The sequence below is a fragment of the Plectropomus leopardus genome, chromosome 20 (genome assembly GCF_026936395.1).
Source record: "Plectropomus leopardus strain MGB_pleo_1.0 chromosome 20, ASM2693639v1, whole genome shotgun sequence".
NCBI classification, from domain to species: Eukaryota; Metazoa; Chordata; class Actinopteri; order Perciformes; family Serranidae; genus Plectropomus; species Plectropomus leopardus.
In genome coordinates this window covers 17,695,903-17,723,125 of record NC_142195.1, presented here as the reverse complement: position 1 = coordinate 17,723,125, position 27,223 = coordinate 17,695,903, and the positions used below count along the sequence as shown (strand labels likewise).

General features: G+C 38.9%; 2 protein-coding genes across 2 annotated transcripts in view; one reads left to right on the top strand and one right to left on the bottom strand.

Annotated features, from left to right (window-relative positions):
• The window catches only part of exd3 (exonuclease 3'-5' domain containing 3), a 53,856-nt gene extending 29,535 nt beyond the window's left edge, over window positions 1–24,321 (bottom strand). Inside the window, exons 1-19 of the mRNA XM_088071008.1 lie at window positions 24,014–24,321; window positions 22,766–22,811; window positions 17,586–17,650; window positions 16,352–16,513; window positions 14,564–14,753; window positions 14,419–14,468; window positions 14,172–14,311; window positions 12,804–12,910; window positions 12,643–12,716; window positions 10,707–10,745; window positions 10,418–10,584; window positions 9,956–10,109; window positions 9,605–9,803; window positions 9,399–9,508; window positions 7,894–8,077; window positions 7,557–7,729; window positions 6,207–6,425; window positions 5,401–5,454; window positions 5,107–5,238 (exon numbers count right to left, since the gene is read on the bottom strand). Coding sequence (XP_087927134.1) covers window positions 5,107–5,238; window positions 5,401–5,454; window positions 6,207–6,425; window positions 7,557–7,729; window positions 7,894–8,077; window positions 9,399–9,508; window positions 9,605–9,803; window positions 9,956–10,109; window positions 10,418–10,584; window positions 10,707–10,745; window positions 12,643–12,716; window positions 12,804–12,910; window positions 14,172–14,311; window positions 14,419–14,468; window positions 14,564–14,753; window positions 16,352–16,513; window positions 17,586–17,650; window positions 22,766–22,811; window positions 24,014–24,016 — 2,268 coding nt within the window. The 5' untranslated portion in view covers window positions 24,017–24,321. The remainder of the gene's footprint in view (window positions 1–5,106; window positions 5,239–5,400; window positions 5,455–6,206; window positions 6,426–7,556; window positions 7,730–7,893; window positions 8,078–9,398; window positions 9,509–9,604; window positions 9,804–9,955; window positions 10,110–10,417; window positions 10,585–10,706; window positions 10,746–12,642; window positions 12,717–12,803; window positions 12,911–14,171; window positions 14,312–14,418; window positions 14,469–14,563; window positions 14,754–16,351; window positions 16,514–17,585; window positions 17,651–22,765; window positions 22,812–24,013) is intronic.
• A 1,439-nt stretch (window positions 24,322–25,760) lies between these two features.
• Window positions 25,761–27,079, top strand: LOC121960091 (uncharacterized). The gene has a single exon (XM_088070975.1). It carries the CDS (start codon window positions 25,892–25,894, stop codon window positions 27,077–27,079), a length of 1,188 nt encoding a protein of 395 aa, XP_087927101.1. The 5' UTR covers window positions 25,761–25,891.
• The last annotated feature ends 144 nt before the right edge of the window (window positions 27,080–27,223 follow it).

Sequence of the window (27,223 nt, the reverse complement as noted above, 5' to 3'; positions counted from 1 at the left end):
CACACATGCACACGCAGCCAGTGAAGGGTAACTTTAAACGTGTCTCAACCTCTCACATTCCTCCTGTTTCTCAGCCCGCGGCCCTCTTTGTAGATCAAAGGACAGACAAGTCTTTCTATCGCCTCACCCTCCTCCACCCCTCCTCTTCCTTCAATGCCACCTTTCTCAGACACTCTCTCTTCCTCTCGCTCTTCCTTGCTCAACAAACACACACTTGCACACACACACACTGATAATTTCTCACTCAATCTCTCTGTAATTCTGAGTTATTTTTGTCTCTCTCCATAACTGACTGCTGCTTTCTCGTCTGCTTTCCATTTCTCCGTCTTGTCTTTTTTACCTCCCTGCCGTCACCTCTGTTCTCACTTCTCTCCCTCCCTCCCCTTTTCCTCTCCCTCACCCCACATCTCTCCCACCCCTCCCTCTCACAGTGTGGCGGTTCCTGTTGCTCTTGTTTTCACTTCCCCAGTAGTCTGGTGCGTGGGAACCAGCATTTCTGCTGCAATAGTGTCTGCGATTGACTGAGTCTCTGCGCTCCTAGCTGTTGTGTGTGCGTGTGTAAAGGTGCTGAGGTGACTGTGTGTGTGTGTATGATGGTGTCTCTGCGTGTTTATCAGTTGGGGTTTTTGAGGGTGTATGATTATCACTGTGTATGTGTGAGTGTGTCTATCTCTCAGGATATCTCTGCTATCTCAACATGTCTATAAAAGGCCAGTGTGGGACATCTGATGGAACTGCACAGCCCAGCGGAAGTGTGTGTGTTTGTGCGTATGTGTGGAAAGTATAGAGGCAACAGGCATTAGTGTTAGGGATAGGATGTAGCTGAATAAGGAAACTGTAATGGACCAATAGCCAACTCCACCCTCCAACCCAACCCCTTGCTGGAATCCACACATATGAAATTTAAGGACAACAGACAAAGTTAAATAAAGTGACACGTGTCAGCATCATGACACAGTAAAATGGATCTTTCTTGATATATTTTGGAGGTATTTTGGTCTGGTTTACAAACTCATATTTTGAATAATCTATCAAAAATGTTCATCATTTCAAAAGAAACATATTATTTTTAAATCCAAAACAGTATATTTGTTCCAAAACAATCAATATCTAAACAAGATAAGTGATAAAGCTAAGTTCTTCTGAGCTAAAATAGTATGTTAGTCATGTGAAACCATTTTATTTGAACTAAAATGGTTTTACATGATATTGACTTTTGGAGGAACCAAACAGAGTTGCTATCTATCATCTGAAAATGTTATAGACGTGGCTACAATCCAGAAACTGACATACAGAATATGGATAAAATAAAAACATATTTTGCGTAATTGGTTTAAAGCTTTCTCAATTTTCTAGTACAATATGGCACAGACAAGGGCTGGCACAACATCAGATTTCCCACTACACAATTGATGCTATCAGTTAAATTAATCTTTAACTTAGTTTATTATGTGTTTTTTCTCTTTTTTGGCAACTGAATTACACTACAATTTGTGTACAACACATCCATGACCGTGCATAGATCTCACCATAAACAGGCAAATCACTGTGTGTTACAAACTGTAACAAAAACCCAGTTGAGATGCATTTTACCAATCCTATTAAAACCTATATATATATATATATATATATATATATATATATATATATATATATATATAAAACACAACCTAATCGGAAAATGCTACATTCTGTCCTAATTCTTTGCATGCTCAAACATATACACGGGACGCTCTAAAAACAGGTTATTCATATCCATGTGAATGCACTCATGATGATACGCCAATCGCAGATAAATCCAACCAACACCATAAACCGAAAATTAAACACTGATTGAATCATAAAAAATGCAGTGTTTCTTTTTTTTTTTACCACTTTAATGTCCATAAGTATAAAGACTGGGACACACTTACACATGGGGACTTTCTCCATTTCCCTGTCCCTTTTGGGGTCTCAACAGTGGACACAAATTCCTAAGCCTCTAAAATCTCTGTTGGGCCTATTGATACACAGAGACAAACATTAACCCTTTCCCTGCACAATCATCACACACACACACACACACGGACACAAGACTGTGGTTAATCTCTTCTTCTGTTTTTGTGTTTTTTTTTACTTCTCTTTCCTCATGACATTCATCAGCGGTGTATGAGCATCAGGGAGAAACACAGAGAGACAAAGGGAGAGAAACTAACCCATCCATTGATAATCAGAGAGCTTTACAATCAGATAACAAAGGGGTTAACTTCGCCTGGGTGGGCCATGGAGCAGCCCCCAGGGTGAAACTCTCTCCTTAAAACACACACACACACAGACACACAGACACACAGACACACACACACACACACACACACACACACACACACACACACACGGAATCAACTAACTATTTAATCAACTATTTAATATGGACTGCATACTGTATTTTTTTTTTTAAAGATGCTTGAGAACTGAGAATTTATGGTCAGAGTTCCCATACATTTTCATTGACAAATTTAAAAACTTTTCCATGACTTTTCAAAGACCTATATAAAAAAACCAAAACAAATCTTGTCTCACTTGCCAGGCCTTTTTCATACATATCAGATTCAAACACTACTGAAATTTAATCTCAGCTAGCCTGCAGACACAAAGGGTGCGGCTACAGAACACAGGGAGAAAATGAAAAAAACGTATGGTCTATTCACGAAAGATTTCACAGAACAATTTCATTATACACAACAAAAGTCAGTGCCTTTTCCAAAACTTTCAATGATTTTTTTCCTCACTTCATGACTTTGCAGGCCTGGAAAATGCGATCGTAAAATTCTTTTCCAGGTTTTTCATGACCATGTTATCACAGATTAACTGAAAAGGCAAAGGTAGGTGCTTTTCACTTAGCTGTCAATACCATGGTTTCTTTTTAAAACACATTTTAAATTATGGGAAAGGTAGTTATGACCTGGTTGAGGTTGTAGAAGATAACACATATGTGCGGACAAAAGTTTTCTCTGGTTTGGTGTCTGAACCAAAAGATGTGAGGAAGAGCTGTTACTGGTAGTGTGTAACACTAAAGTCACATTTGGCCTTTCTTTAAGTGGCATCAGGGGTGACCAATAAACCAGAATAGTAGGGGGATGACCATTTGGCCGCACTGTGTGTGTGTGTGTGTGTGTGTGTGAGTATTTGCGTCATCATCGTATCATCAAGACAGGAGGTAGCATCAAGGTGGTCCAGGTATTTTACAACTTTTGTCTGAGACAAATGCACCCAGTGGTGTATCTTGACACATTTGGGGCCTCCTACCAGGAGCAAGCAAGAACACCCAAGTTTAGAAACTGTCCTGCATGATACCCCTCCCAATCACAACCGCTACCACAGACAACACAAACACAGCCGTCAGAGCAAACTCAGGTTTCCCTAAACAGCCACCCATGGAGATATCTACAGGTCAGGTACCGTAAATCCGACAATGATTGGTAGCAACACATTGACTTACAAACATCTTTTGTTTGTTTTGTCGAGGCCCCACAAACACAATGAAATAGGTATTAGAATAATGCAAAGCACTGCACCTAAGAGTGTATCTGTATGCTGGAAAGAAGATACTAAAAGGCTTAACTTGACTCCATTCAGGTTTCTCACTGGTTAAATATGAGCAATACCTTGTTTAACACTTTCCACTGAATGATATTCCCCTCATTCTTTAATTTCACAGCCTCCCGGCTATCCCTCCTTTTTCCAACCACTCGTATAAGTCCAGGCTGTGGTGGCAGCAGGCAAAAACGGGTTTTCATCTTACAGTAGCATTTTAAAATAAAAATGTTCTTCAAATGCACAAACATTTCAGCAACAAACAATCTCCATCCATCCTAGCACACCTGATTTTCAATTAAAAAAGAAAAAAAGAAATACACACCCTGTCTCTGTTTTGGCAAAGCTTCCCACACCTTCAACCTCTTTTTTAGAGCAACAGTAAGCCGTTGCTTTGGCTCGCCCAGGGCGATTGGCTCCCTGAGTGTTGTTGTTGCCCGCAGCATATCTTAACACTTTTTCGTGCTCAATCTATCATAGTTCACTCGCTTGCTGTATGTTTGGAAGAGGTGCTATCCATCTCCAGATGAAGCCATGGAAATGGGAAAGGAGTAATCACACAAGAAGGATGATATCACAAAAGGTTGTAGCCCTTGCTATAATGCTTTGGCTTGCCACGTTGCAACTCACATCACTCTGTAAGAAAGCTAACATGCATTATTGCTTTCAGTAGTCTGTTTATGTCTATCCAAACTTAAACAGGACTGCAGTTTTTAAACTAGAACAGAGACAGCAGTGTTTTTAAAGGCCTCTGTTTTGGGGGTTTGGACACGACGGAGCAGTGTGGACGCTAGGCATAAATGTAATTAATGTGTTTAACAACAAAAACATATTTGTATGGATGTAGCCTCAGTGTCTCCAGGGTCTGTACGTGCCAATAATACCTCAGAACCTAAACTGGCCTTCAAACTGAAGGTGCATCAGCTCAACTTCAAACTCCTCTCTCAGTCTTTCAGTTAAGATGAGCCTAATTTGGCTGCTTGTATGTGAAATCTTGTTTTCTTTCACCACAATAATCCACTAAAACACATTTCTTACATTTTCTCACAAGAGTTTTTTTAAGACCCTCTTCTTTATTTCCTCTTATATATTTAATTCTTCCCCTTTCTGTAAGTATTACAGAGAACACCACAGCCACCACAGTCTTTGTTCTCAGAATTCGGGAACTTGACCAGCTCATCTGTGTTATAAAACCAGAGAAATATTGCCTGTGTATTTATATTGCTGGTACTTCTCCCTGATTAAGGAACTCAAGCTTTTTCCTCTTTCCCATTGAGAACTACTGTGTATGAAAGCATCAGCTGGAAACAAAAAATACTGTCATTGGTATGTAAACTGTTGGAAGTAGTCTGTAATTGTATGCATACACAGTTTTGTTTAAGACCTCTGCTAGTGAGCTTATGACTCTCTGTGCTCGCTGTTTCACCATGTTTATGTATTAATCACTAGTAGAGCGACACAAAACTCAGTCAATGCTGAAGTTTATACCGTTAATTTAAAAAATACATTCAGAGCCAGCGTAAATTTCCTTACCTGGCAGCGGCTGAATATATCACCACGAGTGAGCTGGACATTGAAGTGTCTGAGGACTTTAACAGCCTGGTCTCTGGCTTTTTCTGAACAGTCAAGGGACAGACAGCGACCCTCGCTGACCTGGGACCGCAACTATGAGTGGAGACATGAAACAACAAGTGTATACAAGCAAACAAGGAGCGAGCGAGCAAGCAAGCACACACACACACACACACACACACAAGTGCATGCAAACAAACACAAAAACTGAAACTCATAAGTTTACAGATTTGTTCATGGTTAGTTAGTACTTACACTTTGGAACGGCTGTCCACATGTGAGTATGACCCGGCCTTCAGCTTGTGCCAACTGACACAACAAATACACATCAGATCAAAAAAAGTCAGTAATGTTATTATTGGTCATGTACAATATTTAAAACTGTGATACTCCACTTAAGACCACTGTTAGATTGCTGGGTGGCCCACCGACTGTTTTCTAATTCACAATGAAAATAAACTGATTCACACAGAGAATTTTTAAAATATCTTGTATGTAAATAAGGTGCCAGAGTGCATAAGAGAGCATGAAAATAGAGACTGATTACAAAAAAAGGTGGCAGGGGAAGATCTCCCAAATCAGCAATAGCGGTCCAGGCTAAGCCCTGAATGTTCCTAAATAGTAGAAACTGCCCTGCGTACAGCAAATACCAAAAGGTTATAATATATACTTATCATTTTTATTATTGTTTGTTTACTTAAGCTACATTTGGTGACTTTTATTAAAAAAACAAGTGTCATATTTGCTGTCACTATATTGTGATAAAAGTATATGACGGATCATTTAGTTAGAAATTAGTTCTGCCAGCACTGTGTTCATAGACAAACAAAAATCTCTAAATTTGGAGAGAGGACAGAGAATGATGAATAAAACATTTTTTTAGTTATCTTTTCTAAAAGTAATTAATTGTAGCTTTAACTGGCCCCTGACCTCTTGTCATGCAAGAGTGGCTCCTGGGCAAAGCTGAGTAACCCTCTGTTTTAAATTTTGGACTCTTTTCTGTAGCGTTCTTCTTGTATGTGTTTATTGTGTATGTATGTATGTGTCTTCAGTTAACTAACCTTTGCTGCTACTCTGTGATCATCAGTGTTCTCCAACATGACCACATCCACTCCTAAACAGCGCAGGTACCTCCCGAGTCCCTGCAGCATGTTGTCACACACCACCCGCAACTGCTGGGGGGGCAGAGGGGGGTTGTCTTCTGAGGGCTTCTCGCCACACAGGAGGCTTTTCTCAGATTCGGAGCGAGGGGGACTGACCCTTTGAGCCCCCTGACATTCCTAAAAGGACAGAGACAATAATGTGATACTTAACTGATCCCCACAGGGGGATTTTCTTTTCACTTGCATCGCAGTGCAGGGAGGTCATAGCACAGGGTGAGCCATACAACTGCACCCCTGGAGCTGATAGGAACTGCTGAAGTGTCTTGGTCAAACACACATTGTCATTCCTTGCAGGCTGGATGCTCAAACCCAGTTTTTTTCTGTATTTACTGTGTCACAATGAAGCTCTAAGAATTGTCTCAGGTATTAACACAGTAGTTACTAAAAGTAAAAATGGGTTGGATTTAAGTCATCGCAGTCTATGAAGTTAAGCAGAAATAACCCTGCTATTGTTTTGTTGACTAACTGTTTAAAACATGCGCACAAAAGTACTTTTACCCTTTGAAACCTGAGCAAATTATCTTAATTTCTTCCAAAAACATGGTAGGAAGGACATGAGAAAATTAACAACAAATGACCTACAATTTAGTAACAAATTAGTAAAAAGCTACAAGAAAATGACCTGAAAATTAGCAAAATAGGACAGTAAAAACCAAAAATATAACCTAAAAAAAATTTCAGGTTGTTTTCTTGTCGCCCTTTAAAAGCTTTGTACCATTTGCTCAATGCCTTTTCCCATGTTTTTGTAGAGATTTGAACTTTTTTTGCTCAGGTTTCAAAGTTTTAAATACTCGTTGAAGGCATCTGAATGCAGCATAATAAAAACTGATATCCATCCTTGTTTCAGAAGGTTAACTTGCAGTTAAATAGCTTTTACTAAAAAGAACTATTTTGATACCAACACCCTCCTGAAGTTACCAGCTTATTTTTCCTCAAGTTCCTTGTTTATTCATAACAGCGTCCCAGTGAAGTGCAGAGAAATGTGTGCAGACAACCAAATTACACTTATTCAGAGTCAATGTGCATATGTTAAGGTCAGGGTTAAGAGCAGGTCGAGTAGTTAATGGACTCTGGCTTCCACAATCTCATTAATACAAATTTCCCTTCTTTATTCCAACTATCCTCAGTCCTCAGAGGATTCATTTATCTTCACATTTTAGACCTCAGGGCATTTGGTATTCATAAAAACCTTGTAAAAATTACTAAACGCTATCAATAAGAGCAACTGCTGCAGAGACAGTAATTCACCTCTTTGCCAAGGGGCTGTTTGATTTGCTTGGCCTGGTTCTCCTTCTGCTTCTCGTCCCCACTCTTCTCTGACCGGCCTGACGAGACGCTGCGCAGGTCAGCTGGTAGCCCGAAGTGAGCTGGGTTGCTGGAGAGGACAGAGTACACATCCAGCAAACAGTAGGCATCTGCCACTAGATGAGTTTAACAAACATCAGAGAGAGAGAGAGGGGAGATAAATGTATTGCTTTGCAGTTCGTCAGGGGATAACAAAATAATCAGTGATATTCTATGGAGGAACGAACAACAGCCATCTGTCTCTCTGTCACTGTCTGTATGTGCATGCACAATACCTTACCTGCATATCTAATTTGGCTGATGCGCAGTGGCCGTTTCTCCCAGTTGGACATCTGCTCGGTCTTGTCTAGGGGCCTTCCAAGAACCTGTTGTGCCAGCAGACTGAAGCCTTTCTCTGCAGAGTCCTCTCCTACCAGCACCTCTTTAGGTCCGTTTTGAGTCCTGTGGACCTTTTGACGCTGGATCTGTAAAAAGCATGATAGACGTTACAGTGACAATTAAATGGTATGGTCCTTCTGTTGAATGTTGCACCCCCTAAGACCTGTTTCAATGGTTGCAATAAGCATCTTTATTAATTTCAAATCGCAATGCAATTTAAATAGTCCCTACGATTTAATGTCCTGCAACAACATCCTCAATCAACTGGACATTCCTTACTAATTTAAAAAACATCCTGCAACATGCAGCCGACTCCCACAGATGGTAAAGCAACCTCATCACTTACAGACCCATGTTGCCATTATAATTTATCAAAATAACTTAACGCAAATACTTAAATATGAAGGTGCTGAAAATGTCCATTTCTAAATGTGCAGCAAATCAATCTGAATTTAGTAAAACATTAGGGGTTTACAAAGGGAATGCCACGTACTTATGCTATGCTACAAACGCCAGCTGCGTGACAAAGTGCTGAGCATCTTTTCTGCACTCTACTCTTTTTTTTGAGCCTTGAGAGTTAATCCAATTCAATTCAAAAACACTTTATTCGTCCCCGAGGGACAATTGGTAAGGCACGCAGAGCAGGAAAAAAAAAAAAAAAAGTTCAACTTTGGGGAAAACACTGTACACATGCTACAGGTGGGCATCACCAGAGGACCAATGATAGGACATAATCATGATACTTAAGTCATGGTACAATGTTACTGCGAATTTGAACGTTTTGCCATATATGTAACATATATTGCAATATGTTGTATATTTATTTTATTTTCAACTGTAAATTATGTCCCCAAAGGAAACTTTATCAAAATTTAATGTGTGGTGTCCGTGTATTGCTAAAATATTGCCATCCAAATATCGCAATACTATACTATTCTCCTCCAATCACAGTGGATGGACAAAAACAAAAAAACCCAACGTGAGACATCTCACACGTACAAGTGTTGAACAACAACACTGGAGGAAAAATGCTGATATACTGTACATATTAATGTTACCTCTCACTAACCCACACGGATCGGTTTGTCCACCTACTCTCTTTACGCGCCTCAGCCTTCCCTTCATCCAGAGCAAGTACTCTACCTTGTGGTGACATTTTTACTTCTGCAGATATTGTGTATCATAGCAACCAACAAATTGTCCCAGCTGAAAATGCATTTCCTGAGGAGCGTCTGGCGTTTTTATCTGGGAAAAAATGCTTCTGTGGACATGGGATGTTTTATTCCTACTAATTTAAGAAGCATGATGCTCTAATAGCATCTTTTCTATTGTCACCATAAAAGCAACTGCAGAAGTAAATTTAGAAGTAGTTTGTACAAAGTTATGTGAATGCCAGGATAATGTTACCTTTTGGTGTATATTAAGAAGATCAAGCATTCCCTCAATCTGGAGTGGCTCCTCTGAAAGCTGGTGCCAGGTGGCCAAGAGGCACTTGAGATCCCCTGACATACCATAACCTGAATGGAGAAATGTAACAGACCAATAGATTAACAGAAATGCCATTTCTGATTTAACCCGAATTTGATTTAACTGTTGTTGAATCTGTTTCTTACCCAGTTTAAGGATGTTTCTTTCAGAGAATAAGGCCCTGATGAAACTAATAGTGTCTGGGTGTTGACAAAAGCCATTAGCACAAAGGTCTAATAGGAAAACCTGGTCCGAAACTGCAAGCTGTATCAGGGCAACTCTCTGGGTTATGATACAGCCAAAAGTGGGTTGCCACTCCATGTCAACTCCTACTATAGCACCTTCCTAAGAGAGGATAAAACGATGACGATTCAAAACAAATTCACAAAACAAATTTGTACAACCCATTGCCTATTCATTAGATACAGGGATTTTTACCAAATGCTTATTTAGAGACACAAAATATTTTTTTTAATCAAGCATGTGTTTCTCTGTACCTTCAGCACAATGTTTCGACATCTCTGAAGAGCTTCCAGTGAGTCCACAAAATGAACCTTGTCTTTGGTGAGAGGCACCTGGTAGAACTTCTGACAGTGAGACTGAGACAGTATCCACTCCTCAGTTTGTGCTGAACCACATGCACCTATCTGTCTGAGCAGAGGCGACAAATGTGTGTATTTTTGCGGGTGTGCACATTAAAAGGAGAGAAAAAAGAAAAAGAAAAACATCATCAGCCAATTCAGAATAAGAGTGGACAGATAACATAAAGGGAAAGATAACAGAGTGACATGCAATGTGTAAGAAGGGACTTTAGTGAACAAAACTTTTGCTCTGGCTTGCACTTCAGGGATAAAAACTCAGAGGCTGCAACTATTCTCTCTTTATATACAACAAGGACAGCCTGTGGATAACTAAAGTTACACAATAGGACAAGTTTAACCATATTTTGGCCAACTCACTGTAAATGAGGGGGTAGACTCTGCTGTTTATCCCATACCCCGCAGGGTAGTCGATCCCTGGGGAGGTTGTATCTCAGTGACCACTGAGAGGCTTTCTGAAGACCACAGTACTTCACCAACATCTCCACCAACTGGATCTGCAGCTCAAGGTCATCTGCCACCACGTACTATACACACATACATAATACACGTATGCACTTAAAAAAATAACACATCTTAATATCTTGATGATACTAATACAGTATATACAGTACAATATTTTTCTATAAACCTTAATATGCATACACACCTGTACATGGTCATTCCAGTTCTCCTCTGTCATGCTTTTCTGAAAGAAATTGCGAAATGCAAATATAATATACAGAATAAATATAATTAATTATTAAATAGTTTTGTCACTGGGTAATCTGTCTGCCTTTTCCATATTTGTTGTTGTAATTAAAAATACATTTGCAAACAAACCACCAAAATTGCCACTGTTCTCTACTGCTTGTCTTTCATCTTTAGTATACTGGCTAAGTATTAGGCTCCTTTTAGGCTGCAGGCAATTCAGATTTGTTCCTCAAATTATATTTTTAATACAGAATATGTGCACTAATATTTGCATGTGATCAGATTGGATTTATGAGTCCAGACATCACCAACCTATCTGCGTGTGTTGCTGTGGTGACAACGTAGGCATTGGTAACGACAAAGCTATGCTGTTCATCTTTTTGCCATCTAAAAAAAAATTATGCCTCCAAGTCACGATGCAGAAGCCTCCCCCCAGAAGTGCTCCACTCAGCACTTCTGTTGCTGTTTTTTTGGGTTTTTTTTTTTTGCTGTCAACACTTTCTAAAAATGCCAAAAAGCAGATTTTGGCTGGTAGTCTGAACAAGTCAGTTTCCACCACAGTACTTGCTCCAGGTTTGATGGTAAGAAAGACATTAAACTGCATTCTTTGACTCTTGTGATTGTGTCTGTAATATTACCGAAAAAGTCAGGCAAATAAATACTGAATTAAAATAACTTATTTTTCTATGGCAACTACAAATCTGAGCCAAAAAGTAATTCTTTAGAAAACCTCTAATAATGCTATCTGCTCATGTTTTCAGGAACTGAATCTATTCTTTTCACTGTAAAAATCAATCGAGATTCCACTGAGATTATTTTTTTTAACCTTTTATTGGCTAAAAAAGCAGAATTATGACTTTTGATCAGTGATTTAAGTTGACCTGTGTAAATAAAATGGAAACATGAGATCCAAGCAGAAAATTTTAACAATTTGAATAAATACTTCTTAGACGCAAGAGGCTTACATGCTTCTGCTCCCTTTATTTTGTATTTATTGAAATTGCATTACCTAATAAAATAAATAACTCTAGTGTTGCTTTACTGTTTTAAAAACACTGCATTTATCACAGTATCAAAATTCAAACAAAGCTAATTCAATTTTTAAATGATTTTGTGCTTAAATAACTTGAGCAAAAACCCATGGGCTGTTAATATTTCATAGCAGAGGATATGAGCCAGCTAGACTTGTCTTAACCCTTAGAGATTGAAGAAATATTTCTGAGAAAGTCCTCCATTTCTTTTCATATGCATATCCCCACACCATAAGTCCCCACTCCCTTACATTTTGTAATAGCCAGGAAATTCCTCCAAAGGAATTAGAGGCTGACAAATCACGCACTGCCTTTAAAGTTAAGAGTAAAACCTTGAAATTAAATTAAAAAGGCATACAGGTGTAGTGTAAAAAAACATGTTACTTAGCAAATTTTCTTTCAACTAAAGGCAGTGTTACTGACCAAAAACTAATGATAAAGAGGGTGTGAAAGGTATATTTTTAGGCACCAAACAAAAATAATCTCAATCTCAAAAGAATTACAGGGTTCCTACACTTTTCCCAAAGACAAAATCAAGACCTTTTCAAGCATTTTCAAGGTGCATTTTTAAGTTTTACCTTACAGCTGTGGTAAATAAACATCTTAAATAAAAGGTAATGACCAGCACATCTACATAAACACTATGCCACTTTGCACACAGTAGTATATTGTGTTTTTTATTCTGCCTAAATTGTTGTATTCGTTTTTTTTAGGAGCCCATGTCGAATGTTTATTGCCTGAGCTTATTTTGCAAATATGTTGAGCCACATCTCAGACAATTTTCTCTCACAATAAACAATTAAGTTTTCTGAATCTCCTCGATTACCCGGTATATATTTATGTTATGATATCTAAACTTACCTCCACAAATCTCTTGTACATGAGGAAACGTAAAGAGTCCAATCTCCTCTTGTGAAGAGCATTGGGACACAGTCCTGAGTCAAAAAGATGAGATGACAATTATTTCTACCTCAGGGTATTCACCCATACATAAACAACCACACATGTGCCAAGACACACACCTTGGTCGATGTTGAATTTCTCCATGAGTCTGAAGACATGTTTGGTGAGTATCTTGGGCTGGATCTGGCTCATGCACTGTTTGGTGAGAGAGAAGCGAGGGAACTGCCTGTGGAGACACACACATGCAGCCACAACCATCACACAGCAGCAGTCTACACACATACTCTACAGAGTCATCCCCAAGGATTTTTTTCCAGTAGCAGTGCACTGTAAAAACTAGTAGAACACAGAACGAACAATGATGTGGCCGATCAATCGGAGCACCCTTATCTGGCTGTGTTCATTTAATAACCCTTCCTTGTCCTTGACTCTGGCTGCTTAAAGGAGAGATAGCAACTTAACTGTGTATGTGGAGATTTTTAGCAGCAGTGCTCATCCACTGCAAGAAATTTTCCCATAAAACTATGGTGAACTACTGATATGTCGCTACTATATTTACTTCAACAGTATATTACTGTTAAATTTGAACAGTATTCTACAGTAGAATGTAAGGTTTACGGTGTCCGTCCTTTGTGTTAAAATGAAAAATGCTGCATAATGCCGTAAAATCATAATGCAGCAAGCTGTTAATGCTAACTTTTGTTTTGGCTACAAAAAGCATCAAGATTTACTTTGTTTTACTGTATTTTGGAAAAATTGAAAATTTCTATATGGCTGTAGAGCTCTTCGTAAATTTAAATTAATTGTCAAGCTAAATCCCATTAGATAAAATTTACTATAAAATGAGAGGACTTTTTAAAAATATGCCGACCACGTCTGTGGAAAGATGGGCAGCTTTAGGTACTACTGATTGATAATGTGTGTTATCATGCATTTGCCAATGGTGACCATGTATGTTATTGTGTAGATCTCCAGTGCAAATATGACACACTTCATGTGATCAAAATGTCAATCAAATCGTATAAATCTTTGAAAACTGTGGGGGTTTTTTTTGGTTATTTTTCCTTCTTTCTCTTTCTTTTTATTATTATTTTTTTGAATATGTTTATTTTGTTTCTCAAAATATGGGTTTTAAATTATTATTGTTATTGTTATTTTACTTATTATTTTATTTCATTTTTTTTTTTTTAGATTTTTTAGAAGTTTTTTTTGCCTATATTTTGATAGGATAGCTTGACCATGAAAGGGGGAGAGAGAGGGGTTGACATGCAGCGGAGGGCTGCAGGTTGGAATCGAACCCGTGACCGCTGCGGCGAGGTCACAGCTTCTGCATATAGGGCGCCTGCTCCACCAGATGAGCTACTGGGCCTAATTTTATCGTATTGGTACAGCAATTTGTTACAGTGAGCTGCAACTCACTGCCGCTGCTGAACCCAAATAGGGGAAACACTGCTGTGGGTTTCGATATGTTCACACATGTTTAATACCTGCTTATCTCGTCCACACTGAAGCTGGAATGGCACCACGAGTCTAACAGTGTGACCAGTTGTTGTTCTAGATGGCTGTGGCCTGTGACGAAGGACTCTGCCAATGGCAACCTATTTTGCAAAATAAGTGGTATGCACATCTGTGGAAGAATTTTGGAAGCTGGTTAGAGATTTTAGTGAGGCCACTTTGAAAAGTTCAGATCTACTACATCTTGAGTAAAATACTGCTGAAAATGTTTTGTCTTACCTCCTCCATATTAAGTTCTTTCTGTAACTTCAGCTTTATGCTGAGCACTGCTGCCTGTGAAAACACGGAGGTGTAATTCAATGTTAAAATCTTTTGTGCAAAATCTTTCTGGCATAAAAAATAATGTTAACATTGAATGAGGAACTTGCCTCTTTGTAGCAGTGAAGAGCCTGCAACCTAACAATGTAGAGTTGGAGTGTGGCTGGATCCACGGAGCTCAGTTGGTAGATGTTTATGAGACCGTCTACGAAGCTGGGCTGGGTATCTGTTAGTAGGCTCAGAGCCCGCCGCTGAAGCGCTGTTGCTTGCTGCTCTGAGAGTGAGCTCAGGGTCACCTGATGGAGTGACACAAATGATGAAATAAAAGACATTATTTTATTTTGTTCTATACTGAGACTGAAAAAAAGAAGAATAGAAAAACAGAAGAGCCCAGAACACGAAGCAGTAATTGCTGCTGATAGTCACTCACTAGGGCGCAGAGTCGCTCACCTGGTAGAGCAGGTGCCCCAAGTACAAAAGCTATGTCGTTACCACAGCAGCCGCGCATTTTCTTCCAACCCACAGCCCTTTGCTGCATGTCATCCCCTCTCTTTGCCCCTCACGCTATACCTGTCCTATCACAATAAAGGCAAAAAAGCCCATAAAATAATCTTTTAAAAAACAGAAAAAAAAGTAACTCACAAGACAATATTGGGAATAATATTGTTGGAACTAACCTTGCTGTTGTAAAGGAAGTCAGGGCTCCTACAGCTAAATGCTAGTTAGATTTAAGACTTTATCAAACTTTTTAAAGCCGATCTGAATGAAATCTAAGTCCAATTTTTATAATAACAGGAAAAAAACAAACAAACATACAAAGACATCAATGGCCTGGGCTTAGGGACAATTTTGCACACATTTATGGTAACATAAAACATGATTTTTTTTTTTTGTTCAAGTGAAAAAGTTAGATAGATGATCTACTTTAAATGTTGAACAAAAATAATAAATTATGTCAGTCAAATCAGATATGGCCGTTAAATACAAATATATGACAATTCATTTTGTTTTTTCATGTGAAGTTTTACAGTGTAAACAGGGCTCAGCAGGATGTTAAGTGTGACAATGGCAATCATGTGATGTAGTAAACAAGCTAACCGCACTAACAACAGATCGCAAATGCACAAGTTTTCTGCTGACACTAGATATCAAACAAAAGCCTGAGACTGCGTCATTTTATGTTGCTGTGAGCCATAAATTCACCACTTCAAAGCAGAAGAGAGAAGATCATTTATCTCACAGCCTTACAGTGCAGAGTCTCTCTTCCTCTGTCAAGAGCACTCACTCCGCAGCAAAATCTGGGGACCAAATTGTCTGACTACCAAGAAGCCAGTCAGATAACTGGGACTAGATAGGGCCATTTTCATTATTGTATTGGCCACTGTAGTTCTCAGTCCCTCTGCAAGGAGAGCACGGGAAAATACAGATTTTTTTAAAAGTGAAACTGCTTTATTCATTGTTTTACCAGTTTAAATCACCAAGTACAGTATTTTAAGAAAAGAAGAGACCTCTGCATTTAATTCAGCTCATGGTAACAACCTCCTAAACAATGAACATGGAGGAAATTCTAACCGGGAGAAGTTTCAGCTGGTTGCAATCTTCAATTGCCACCGCTAAATCCCCCTAAATCTTACAAAATGACCTTTAAAGCTAATTATTGAATATGCACACAAAAATGGATATGCTCCTTTAGGCATTTATTTAAAAAGATACAATCAGGTGGCACCAGAGGAAAATTTCCCTAAACATGACGCACATCTGGATTTGTGTTAATTTGCTAAGCAGGTTGGACCTTTACTATAAAAGTGCTTTAGTGTCCACAAGTGAAACTGATAGGACTGCAACAAGTACATTTCTTTAGTTTAAAAAAGACAGTTTGATAAATCTCGTCTACCTGAGGATGTTCCTTTATCCATGTCTGGAATTCCATGAGGATGTGTTGACTGAGGGTGTGGCTCCGACCCTTCTGTTTGCCTGGACAACCCTCCAGGATTGTTAGTAAAGCCTCCAGAGGTTCAGACAGCTTTGAAAATCCCTGGAGGGCAGCCAAATGTAGCTGTGGGGGGAGAAAAGGGGGAGGATGGTGTGAGTTAAAACAAAAATGGTAGAGGTGAAGGTAAATGTATAAAACATTGCATCTTAAATGTCTTTTTTTAAATCTTGTTTTCAGGTGGATTCATTCTAATCTGAATCTCTAATCCTATGTGCATAGGGTTCAGATTTCAGAAGCTAGAAGTAAATGTTTTTTTGTGTATGAAAACTGAAGATCTGTTCTTTATCTATATATATATTCACTGTTTTTATATTCAAAACAACATTTTCTGGAGGTCACAACAGTCTACTATCTATCTGTATCCGTCAATGTTTTATCTACAGACTAAGCAGCTGTAGGCTTTTGGTTGTATAAAAGTTTTTAGATTTTTATTGAGTGTTACAATTTACAGTTACTCTGATTTGACAAAAAGAAATTATCGGTAATCGGTATCTTATCAGCCATGAAAAGCTGGAAATTATCGGTTATCGGTATTGGTTCAAATAATCATTATCGTGCATCACTAATTACTAGTAAATGAGTCAAAATTGGGCAAATGAGGCAAGTTAATTTTTAGAATGGCTGAAACACAGTCACCGGTGAAGACAAACAGCTCACTTCCCTGCAATAGGACACAGAGGCTTGCGACACATTTTAGGTCTCTGACTCTGGCATTAGAAACTTCCTACACAAGAAAATAATATCTGTGTGAGAATGGTTTGCGCTGTGTCTTAATTTGCAAAACAGATGTCATCCACTCAATATCCTCCTCACACAGATCTCAAGTTCATTCAGTGCAACGCAAATTCCTTCCTTCCTACTGACAGACACTCTGGTTTCCTCATTAACACACACACACACACACACACACACACACACACACACACACACACACACACACACACACACACACACACACACTGGTGAGCTTCATTTAAACATGCCAGTGTCGAAGCTCGCTCTCTCTCTCTCTCAGTTCCTTCCTGTGCAAGTGCTTCTTGCAGACACACAAAGACTCCATCTCTCTACCTATGTAAACACACACACTCAATATTGCATGTGTGGAACTGACACATGCTGTGAAAGTGATGCTCACCGTCTGCAGATCTTTCCAGTTCCATAGTTCGAAGAGTTGGTCTCTCAGCACGGCAGGGTCAAGACCTGGGGGGATCACACACACGCATAGATGAGGTGGGGTTTCACTCTGACCTTTGACCTCTATCAACCTGCCAAGGAATCAAACCTATCAGCCTTTATAGATATGTTTTTTTTTACCATGAGACACCTGGCGGCTTTCTATTCAGGTCTTTGGGCCCTTAAAAAGTTTTGATTTGGGAAAATTTAACTCTTTCAAGATACAAATAAATATAATTCTCAAGACCATAATTCATTAAAACTCATTTAATTTTAATACTGAGGTGTCTGATGACATGCTTTCTTTTGTCTTACTAGAATTACCTGATTGGACAATTGTTGTTTATCAACTCTAAAGAACAATTTGGCCTTGCTATAAAGGCCATTACTTTGCAATGCAAATATAGGTTTGCAATGCTTTTTTTGCACCAATTTCACTGAATTACCTAACAACACAATGTGCATATTTGTAGTTTATTTAAAGCGGGAAAATAGATTCCAGAGGACATGTGCATACTTTAAACCACATTTATAGAGGTAGTAGCACATTGCAATAGATATTTCCTACCTGACAGAATGGGGCTACTCTAGTTTAAATAAATAGTTCTGACTTTTTAAAGTGGGGTTAAATGGGACACTTATCCAAAATTAGTGTATTACATACAGTAGATGTCAGTCAGCATGCTCCAAGTTTGGAGAGGCAAGTTGGAGTTTGACACAGAAGCTAAGAAATATACTGCTGGAGGGGGCCAACAGCAAAACGTAGCAACCTTAAAAAGGTCCCGCCTAAAAAAATCAATATCAGTTCAAGTGTACGCTACATAGAGAGCATTTTCACAGCTTTACCTTTCCTCCGGAAAGCTCATTTTAACAACTTCAGTTACAAATCTATGCTATCTACAAAGCCACCAAACTCTAGATCTAACTTTAGATCAGTTAGTTTGTTTGTGTTAACGTGACTTTGGTGAATCTGAAATAACACTTCTAAATGCCAAAGTCAAACAATATTACAAACTAGCTAACTGACTGAGGCAGCTGTAGTCCAGCAGCTCCTGTGTTCAGTGAATTTAAATCATTTCTTTTCTCAATGAAGTTTGGCTTTGAAGACAGTGATATGATGGTTTCATTTTTCCATTGGAAATTACTGTCTGACATTAAGGTAAAGAAGAGAAAGCACCGTCAACAAAGCGTACACTTAAATGGATGTTGATTTTTTTTTAGGTGACTAAAATATATTTTGCTACTCACCCCTTCCAAGTAGTAGATGGCTTAGTTTCTGTGTTGGACTCCAGCCAGCTTCTTCAAACTGGGGATGTGTCGACTAACATCCATTTGTATTAAACTGTCTATGGACAAGTACAACCCCACTTCAAAATTTTGGAGCTATCCCTTTTAACATGTTTTGATAGATCGTCCTACCTGATAGAATGGCTCTACTCAAGCAGTCCATTCTGACAGATCTATCTTTACTGATAAACACCAGACGTTTAAAAAAAGGTAAAGTCTGTCTTGAAATACCTTGTTTTGCGTCCAACCTAAATCTTAGTTTATAGGTAATGTGATATACTGGAAATATTGTCAGTTAAAACAGGCATAGCAGAGCAGCCATAACATCGGATTAACAGCTGAGACTGGTTGGACAGTCGAGGAACCAGACATTAGCTCTGCATTCCATCTGAATCTGCAGCCAAAATACTCTAGAGGAGACTCTCGGGGAACATTTTTTGGAAGGTCATGGTGAGTAAAAGAGCCTAGAAACAGGAGATGTAAGCATGCATGTACGTTTTGAGTCTATCTGCCAGTGCATGTGTTACACTTAGACGTCCCAAAACTGCTCTGTCGCTCATGCTGCTTTAGCATACCTGCCCCCCTGCCTCCTTCCCAGGGCTAGTTTTCCTGTTCTCCTATCCCTCCCTGCAGCAGCCTCTCTCGATTTTGTCTCGGATTTCCCCAGGAAAGGGCTATGTGGTGGTCATGGTGTAAAAAATACAACCTTCCTGATGCATAGCCTGGGAAAACAGACCATAAGGCCTCTCCCCCTCACTGTGTTGGCCTCTTTCTTCACTTGCATCTCTCCTGGTCTGACATTTCTGTCCCCTTTACATTTCTCTGGTCTTTGTCATTATAAAACAGAACCAAACAAAAACCAGAATCATTTTCCACAGTTTCTTTGTTCTAAGTTTTTTACAAAATACCAGTCACGTCATGCTTTTTGCATCTTTTGGTCCATTCAGTTTAAATCATCACTTTTCAAAATATACAATATCTGATTTTTGTAAATGCATTTTGTACCTTCCAAACGATCTTTTTGTTCTATTTTCACTTGATATGAAAATCTATTTCCAGTTACTTGGAAGTTTCCTGAGAGGTTGTTATCCATCTTAATGACTATAATATCTGCTTTTACCTCTGTAAAAGATACTAAAATGTTACGTTAGCAAATCTTTTTGAAATGGGTGCTACATGACCAAAGAAAACAGAGAAAAATTACGATTTCGCTCAAGAGATAGAAAACCTACAATTGCCAAAATGCACTTCACTATACCAGACCAATAAATGATGCTGCAAACAGCAGCCGACTGGTAACAAATTATCTCATACGTAAGCTAAAACATGTTTCCTAAAACATATGAGGCGATAAATAGGCAACACAGCGCCAGAACCATGTGCTGCGTTCAAATACAACTCATGAGCTCGAAGTTCCGACACGGGAAGGTGTGAACACAACATTCAACTAGTTAAAGTCATGAGAGCACTGCTGCTGTTACAGTGAAACAAGGCACTATGTTTCTGAAAACATTTTAGGAGAGAAATCTATATCTAGGCACTGGTTAGATGGCTAGAAGTTTACCACAGTTCATCACACACACTACCCAAATAATTATGATAAAAAGGTGGTTGAAAATCAGCAAAGTATCCGTTGGATTGATCATCAATTAATCGTGATCATCTCTAGGCTACAGAAAAGTAGACTGAATATGTCATGAATGGGCTTAGAAGAGCAAAAACACTGAATGGTCCACTAAAAGGTTCCTTAATTTAAAACATTTTAGCATGCTTCTTTTGCTGTTATCCACCCCACTCCAGCCCATTCATCCCACTGACCAACACACATACGTGCACGGGGACACACACAGACACTAACAGCACAGCCCACTTCACTTCAGTCTCACTGCTGGTGTAAGGAGAGGTGAGCAGAGGAGAGGAATGTGGAGTATGTAGCTTCTTCAGAGTCTTGGCTACTGGATCAACGACAGGGCTGGAGGCTCCCCATTCATTGCAACATAATAACTTCCATCACCACACACAAATACACAGACACACATACAGTACATGCACTCATTCACCTTCGGGAGGGTGATTTTTCCCTTTATTTTTTTGACACAAGATAATTTGAAACATGAGAAAACACTGTGTTTACACTAAGTGGATTTTAAAGTAATAAGACACCATCTAACCTCCCACTCTCACAAAACAATAAAGTCACACTTAAATTTCAGTAAAATTAGAACAAGATTAAATCTACAGGCAGGTCTAACTGCCTGTTGCCAGGCAGCTGCCAAAACAAAGGAAACACAAAGATCAAGTGTCTAAATGGAGTATTTGGTGACACTACAGCCACCAGAACAGCTTCAGTGTGACTTGGCAGAGGTTGTGCAAGTGGCTCAAATCCACTGGAAGGATGCCACAACATTCTTCTACAAGTACTGCTCCCCTTTTGTATTTTGTTGTGGGAGCTGGAAAAAACGTTTCAACAGGTGCTATGACAGAATCTCGAAAATGAGGAGAGTGCAAGCACTTGCAGATTTTGATGCTTGTTCAGTGAGTGTTTGCATGTTAAATACCTCTTCAGGATTTACAACAACTTGGATTCTGTCCAAATGTGGACTGACATCTACAGACTCCACAAGGAAAAAACAGACTGATGATTCCAATGTCACTGGATGCCCCATGAATTCAAACTATTGCTGCTATGAAGCATGTGTAAACACAGCTACAAATCAGAAATGAGTCACTGTTACTAACTACCAGGGCTGGGCGATATGGCCTATAAATAATATTGATTTTTTATTTTTTATTTTTATTTTTGTAAGAATCTCCTCTTTACTACCTTAGAAGACTTAAATATTAGACTATTAAATAAAATACTATTATGAAACATTTAAATAAAGAACTGTTGTGATAAAGTTAAATACACTACTGTTACAATGAAGTTAATAGGAAGCATTGCTATAATTGAGTTAAATAAAGAACTGTTGTGATAAAGTTAAATAAACTACTGTTATAATGAAATACCTAAAAGTGAACCCTCTGGTGCTTTTACTCTGAAGCTCTGACTCCTTTTGGTCCAGAGGTGTTAATGTTTTCGCTATGAAATTAAAGCTTCCTGTCAGCAGTTAAAGTTTGCAGTTACTGAAGAGTTACACCAGTTCTCCTGTTGAAATATAAATAATATTTATCAGTCACGTTTGGGGCTCCAGGGTTTCAAAATTTCAATAAATGGTCGTAGATTTGGAGCCCATACAAATGCTTCACCTGCTCACTCACTTACAACCAGGAGAGGGTGGTCTGAATGGGCGAGAGATTGTGTGTGACACACCCTTTTTTCTGCTGACGGCTTAAGAAAACAAAAACAAATTTATACTCAATGTTTGCCATATAGTCATTTTATAAATCCCACGTGGAACAAAAAATTGAGAGGAACTGAAGGGAAAAAAAGCAACCAACATCACGTACTTCGGATTAGCCCAAATATTTATTGTAACATAAAACATGATTCTTTGGTGGCATTAATGCAAGAAGCATTGTTTTGTTTTTTTGGTTTTTTTTTTTGGTTACCCATTATTATAAGATTCTGCCATGCAAAGTCAGGGAGAAAAACAATTAATAAAATCCCACATCTTTTCAATACTACTAGTTTTGAAGTATTGATTTAAAACCTTTTAACACCAATTAGGGCCTTGCTTTTAGATTTATGAATTCAATGCCTTTAAACACGTTTAAGAATCTTCGGTAACCCTGATGTGTAAATTAACTTTGTAGTCTGTATATCCATCATCACTCTACATTTTACCCTCGTGTGTAGCTTTTACACTAAATATAAAAAAAACAAACTGTGTGTTGTAAAACTGTGATACATACCCACTGCCCCTGGAGTAGTATGGATCATTTCAGTGCTGCTGTCAGTCTGTTGAGGAAGGCACACAAACAGCACAGTGTTATAAATAAGACCACCACAATTACGCAGACATATACATACAACATGAAAGAAAATATGATTTTATTTGCTATAGCCACCATTCAGTGTGTCACCTTGTACATCATGTCCTAAAATGACACTTTACCCCTCCACTTTTTAAAAAATGGTATGTACCTCTACTTTTTATTAAATTTGTATTTTTGTACAGTATATTGATCTTTTATTTATTATATGTTATTCTATTTGAGCTTGTACTTACCCTTATAATTATAATGCTTGAATCTAAACTTGAATTTCAACTCAGAGGATCAATAAAAGATTATCTTATCTTATCTTATCTTATCTTATATATACCATGCGGTAAGGCAACTGCATTTAGCCAGTAGGCCAGGATACAATACCAAATGTAAAACTTGTCTCCTCTCTACTGCATCTGCAGTGTCTTGAAAAAAAAACTGAAGCAAAACTCACACCAAACCAAAAGTGAGAAAATGGCACACATAAAGCAGTTAAAAACACAGATATCAAGGGAAACTGTGCAGCAACTGATGACAATGAACTAGTTTTGCTGCAGAGATGCAGAGCGAAAGAGAGGGAGACCTGTGGGAACAGCAGCCTGAGAAAGGGCAAGCTGCCAGCTGGCCATGAGACTTGATTTCAGGCTAAGGATGTTTTTTTAGGCCTGAAGTCTGGTTGTTTTTCTGTCTCAATGTGCAGGCTTTAGAGGCCGGCTTTAGCATGCACCACTATCCGGGCAACAGCACTTTTTCAGGGGTTGGAAGAGAAGTAAACGCCTGTCGCCAGCTTTTTTGTTATCTTCTATCCCCACCTAGTGGCAATAAACACACCCCACCTCCTCAGTGCTTGATTTGACACTTACTGTTAGCAAACATTAGCTTGTCTGGCAGACTATTCAAGCTCAGTTTCTAATCACATCCGTGTGCGCGATAATTTCATAATTCATGTAATGTTGTGTAATTAATATTTATGATATAAGAGCTAAAATGTTCGTGGTTTGCCGGTGACGTTACAGGTTAGCTGGCGACTCACTTTAAGCTAGCTCAACCCTTAATGCTAGGTTGTCACTTTGCTCCCCAGTTCACAGAAGACTCGACTTTACAGTGTGTTGACAATCGAAATATATTTATTAGGTTCGTGTAACGTTACTTTATCGACGCGAAGAGACTCACCATGCACTATTTTCTTCCAGTTGATACCAGCAGGCACACAACAGTAACGTTACCTAGCTAGTTAAGTTTGTGTCGCTCACCGGACCTGTCTGTTGTGTGCTAAATTTGCCCTGAGGAGCACGTTGCAGGCAGCCCTTGTCCTAATACTGTACACAAATCCATGTGTTCGCCGAGATTTTATCTCAGATTTATGGACCGTGACTCTGTAAATTGTGTCATACCGCGAAATGTAAACAAAAATATTGACTGGCAAATATCTGACTATGGAGTTTATCGGAGGACTATACACACAAAGTAGGTAGGGCTGCCTGCACTGCTAAACTTGGGGGGAAAATAACACACTCATCAGCTCTTGATCTACTGTTTGGTGTTCTGTGGAGGCTGTCATGTAGGCTCAAAGTGCACTACTGCCACCCTCTGCTGAGTTTTTCCTGCATGTTTAGTGATTTTTTCCCCACATAACACGAATAGAATATAGACAATAGGGGGTTTATAAGTATTCGACTGTTGTATTAATACTATCACTTCAGTGAAGGATTCTTCAATCACTTATATCAGAGAAAAAGTGTGATTTGCTGGGTTTTCCCCTCGTTTATGTAGATAAGCAGGTTCGTCTTGCTTCATAATTAAGTCTCGTGTTTCCCTACATGCAGCGAAGTAAACCATAACTAGACACAAAACTAACTTTTTCATGATGAACAACGATTCTTTGATTTCAGACATTTACGGGCTTCTCATTTTTGGTCCCCTTTTGCTTTTGGGGTTTGATGGATTAACTCCCTGAAATGCAAATAAGGAACAGAGGGCAGAGACAAGGGGGGGCATATGCACATATAACAAATATAACGTGTCTGCATTATTATTACACAACTGTTCAATCTTTGGCATGTTTTTATTCAAGAACTTTCTTTTAACATGTTCTTCAATAGTACAGAAAACAGCAGCAAATTAGTGCAAACAATAGTATTGTCATTTACCAGAGAGAGAGAACTGTAGCAGCAGCAGTAATACAGAGCTGCACGGTTTCTTTTTTTTTAACTTACTTTTTTTAATTTTACACATACAAACATACATACATACACACATAAATATAACAAACACCAAGGAGATGTATATTATATAAAATTCCACTTGCTAGAGATCCTTACAACTGAAAGTCTTTTCTTTTCCTTACAGAGTACGTGTACTTTACAAAATAAAACAACTGCACATATTACAGATACTTTTCGTGTAAGAAAAACAATACAACGTACGATTACTTTACAAGTGTGAAAAACAAAGCTCTTATGAGAGAAAATGAATAAGTAAATAAAAATAATAATAAAGAGGAAAAATGGGGGGGAGAAAAAAAAAGCTGTATGGTTTCATTCTGATAGAAAACAAATCATTTATTTTCCAAAATGCGGAACAGTATGCATTCGAAACGGGAAACGTGTACTTGTTCTTAAATATGGGACGATATGGGACGGCAACGCTAGTTTACAATGACGGTCCCTGTGATAGGCTGTTTCTAATGTCTCTTGCAGAGCCCTTTACTATTCTAGAGCGTGCCGCCGGCGCCTAGCAACGGTTACTACGCTACGGGCAGAGTTTTTTCCCCCAGAATCTATTGCTCTGACGTCACGTTCAAGAATGCGTTTTATGACGTAAGATTCTAAAATGTGCCTTTAATGACATTAAAGGCACATTTTAGAATCATGCGTTTTATGACGTACGATTCTAAAATGTGCCTTTAACGACATCGAAACAAGCACTCTTGATTTTAGATCAGCAATCATAGGAGTCAGACTCACAACACTGGTGGTTTGCTAGCATCCACAGTTAGATACGTTTCAGGGAGTCACATTAAAATCAAAATCAAAACTTGTAAAAGCTAAAATGAGAAGGAAAGCAACACCGAAAAAACGCTCTCTCAAGGGCGCGATTGAAAATGATAACGGCAGCATGGAGGTTGAAAAAAATACAGACATGAAACCAATCAAACAAATATTAAAACCAGATGAAAAAACTCAGACTGGAAAAGGCCTTGGAAAAGCAGCAGCCAGGCGTATGGGCCAGTTGCTGAAACGGGTCTTCAAAAAACAGGAAGAGTCCAAAATAAAGGGTAATGTCTCTCTGCCAAAAACTCCCATACGCTTTTTCAAGCATCAAATTAATACAATGGCTGAGAAGACACCCCAGACAAATAAAAAGACTCCCACAGGTAACATCTCCCGGCTCATCCTCGATGTGGTTTCCCAGTGGAAACACCAAAGAGGTATTTCCATGGCAGAGCTCAAGCAGATGCTGGCTGCTCGAGGCTATGATGTTCCAAAGAACAACAAGCGGGTGGCCATGGCAACTCAAAGGTTGATAAACAGTGATACACTTACACTGACAACCAGGAGTGCCACATACAAACTCAACCCAAAAAAACTGACCAATACAAAGCGAGTTAGGTTTGACAAAGTTCCTTCCCCAAAATCAAAAGGAGACTTGCAGCTGAGTAAAACAGCCAGCAAATCTTCTAAAGTAGCAGAAAAGCCACAGAGACCAGCCAGGGTTCATAAACCAAAAGGTAGAATTAGCCAGGTAGCTAAATCACAAAAACAGACAGGCAAAACTTGTAAGCCGGCCAAGAGAGGTAAACAAGCAACTAAATCCCAGAAATTAACAGCCAAGACTAATAAACCGGCCATTAAATCACAAAAACAAATAGTTAAGGCTTGTAAACCCGTGGCCAAATCACGAAAACCAGCAGATAAGACAAGTAAAACCATAGCCAAATCGCAAAAGCCAAGACGAAAGACCCCTAAAACTAGCAAAAAAACACATAAGCCAAGGCGTAAGACCCCCAAAACGAGCAGAAAACCACATAAGCCTGCAGGAAAGAAACGCAAATCTGCAAAGATCCAAGCAGCACGGTTTCGAAGGGCACAGAGGAAGCATCGGAAGACCCAGAGGCGTCAGCCAAAGCAAAACAAACATCGATATAAATATTCACAGAAAAGACAGCGACCAAGACGTAGGCAAAGATCAAAAACATGGCAACGCCCTGTTGCCAGGAGAAGGGTTTACTACTATTAGTAGACGGGCAGTAATTAAGCCTAATGTTTGCTCGTTCCGATAGTCGTGATGCTTTGGAATCTGCCTTTTCTGAGTGTGTGAACCCCAGATGAATTTAGGCAATCCCCACACATTTGGCATTGCATTTTCCTCCAATCACTGCAA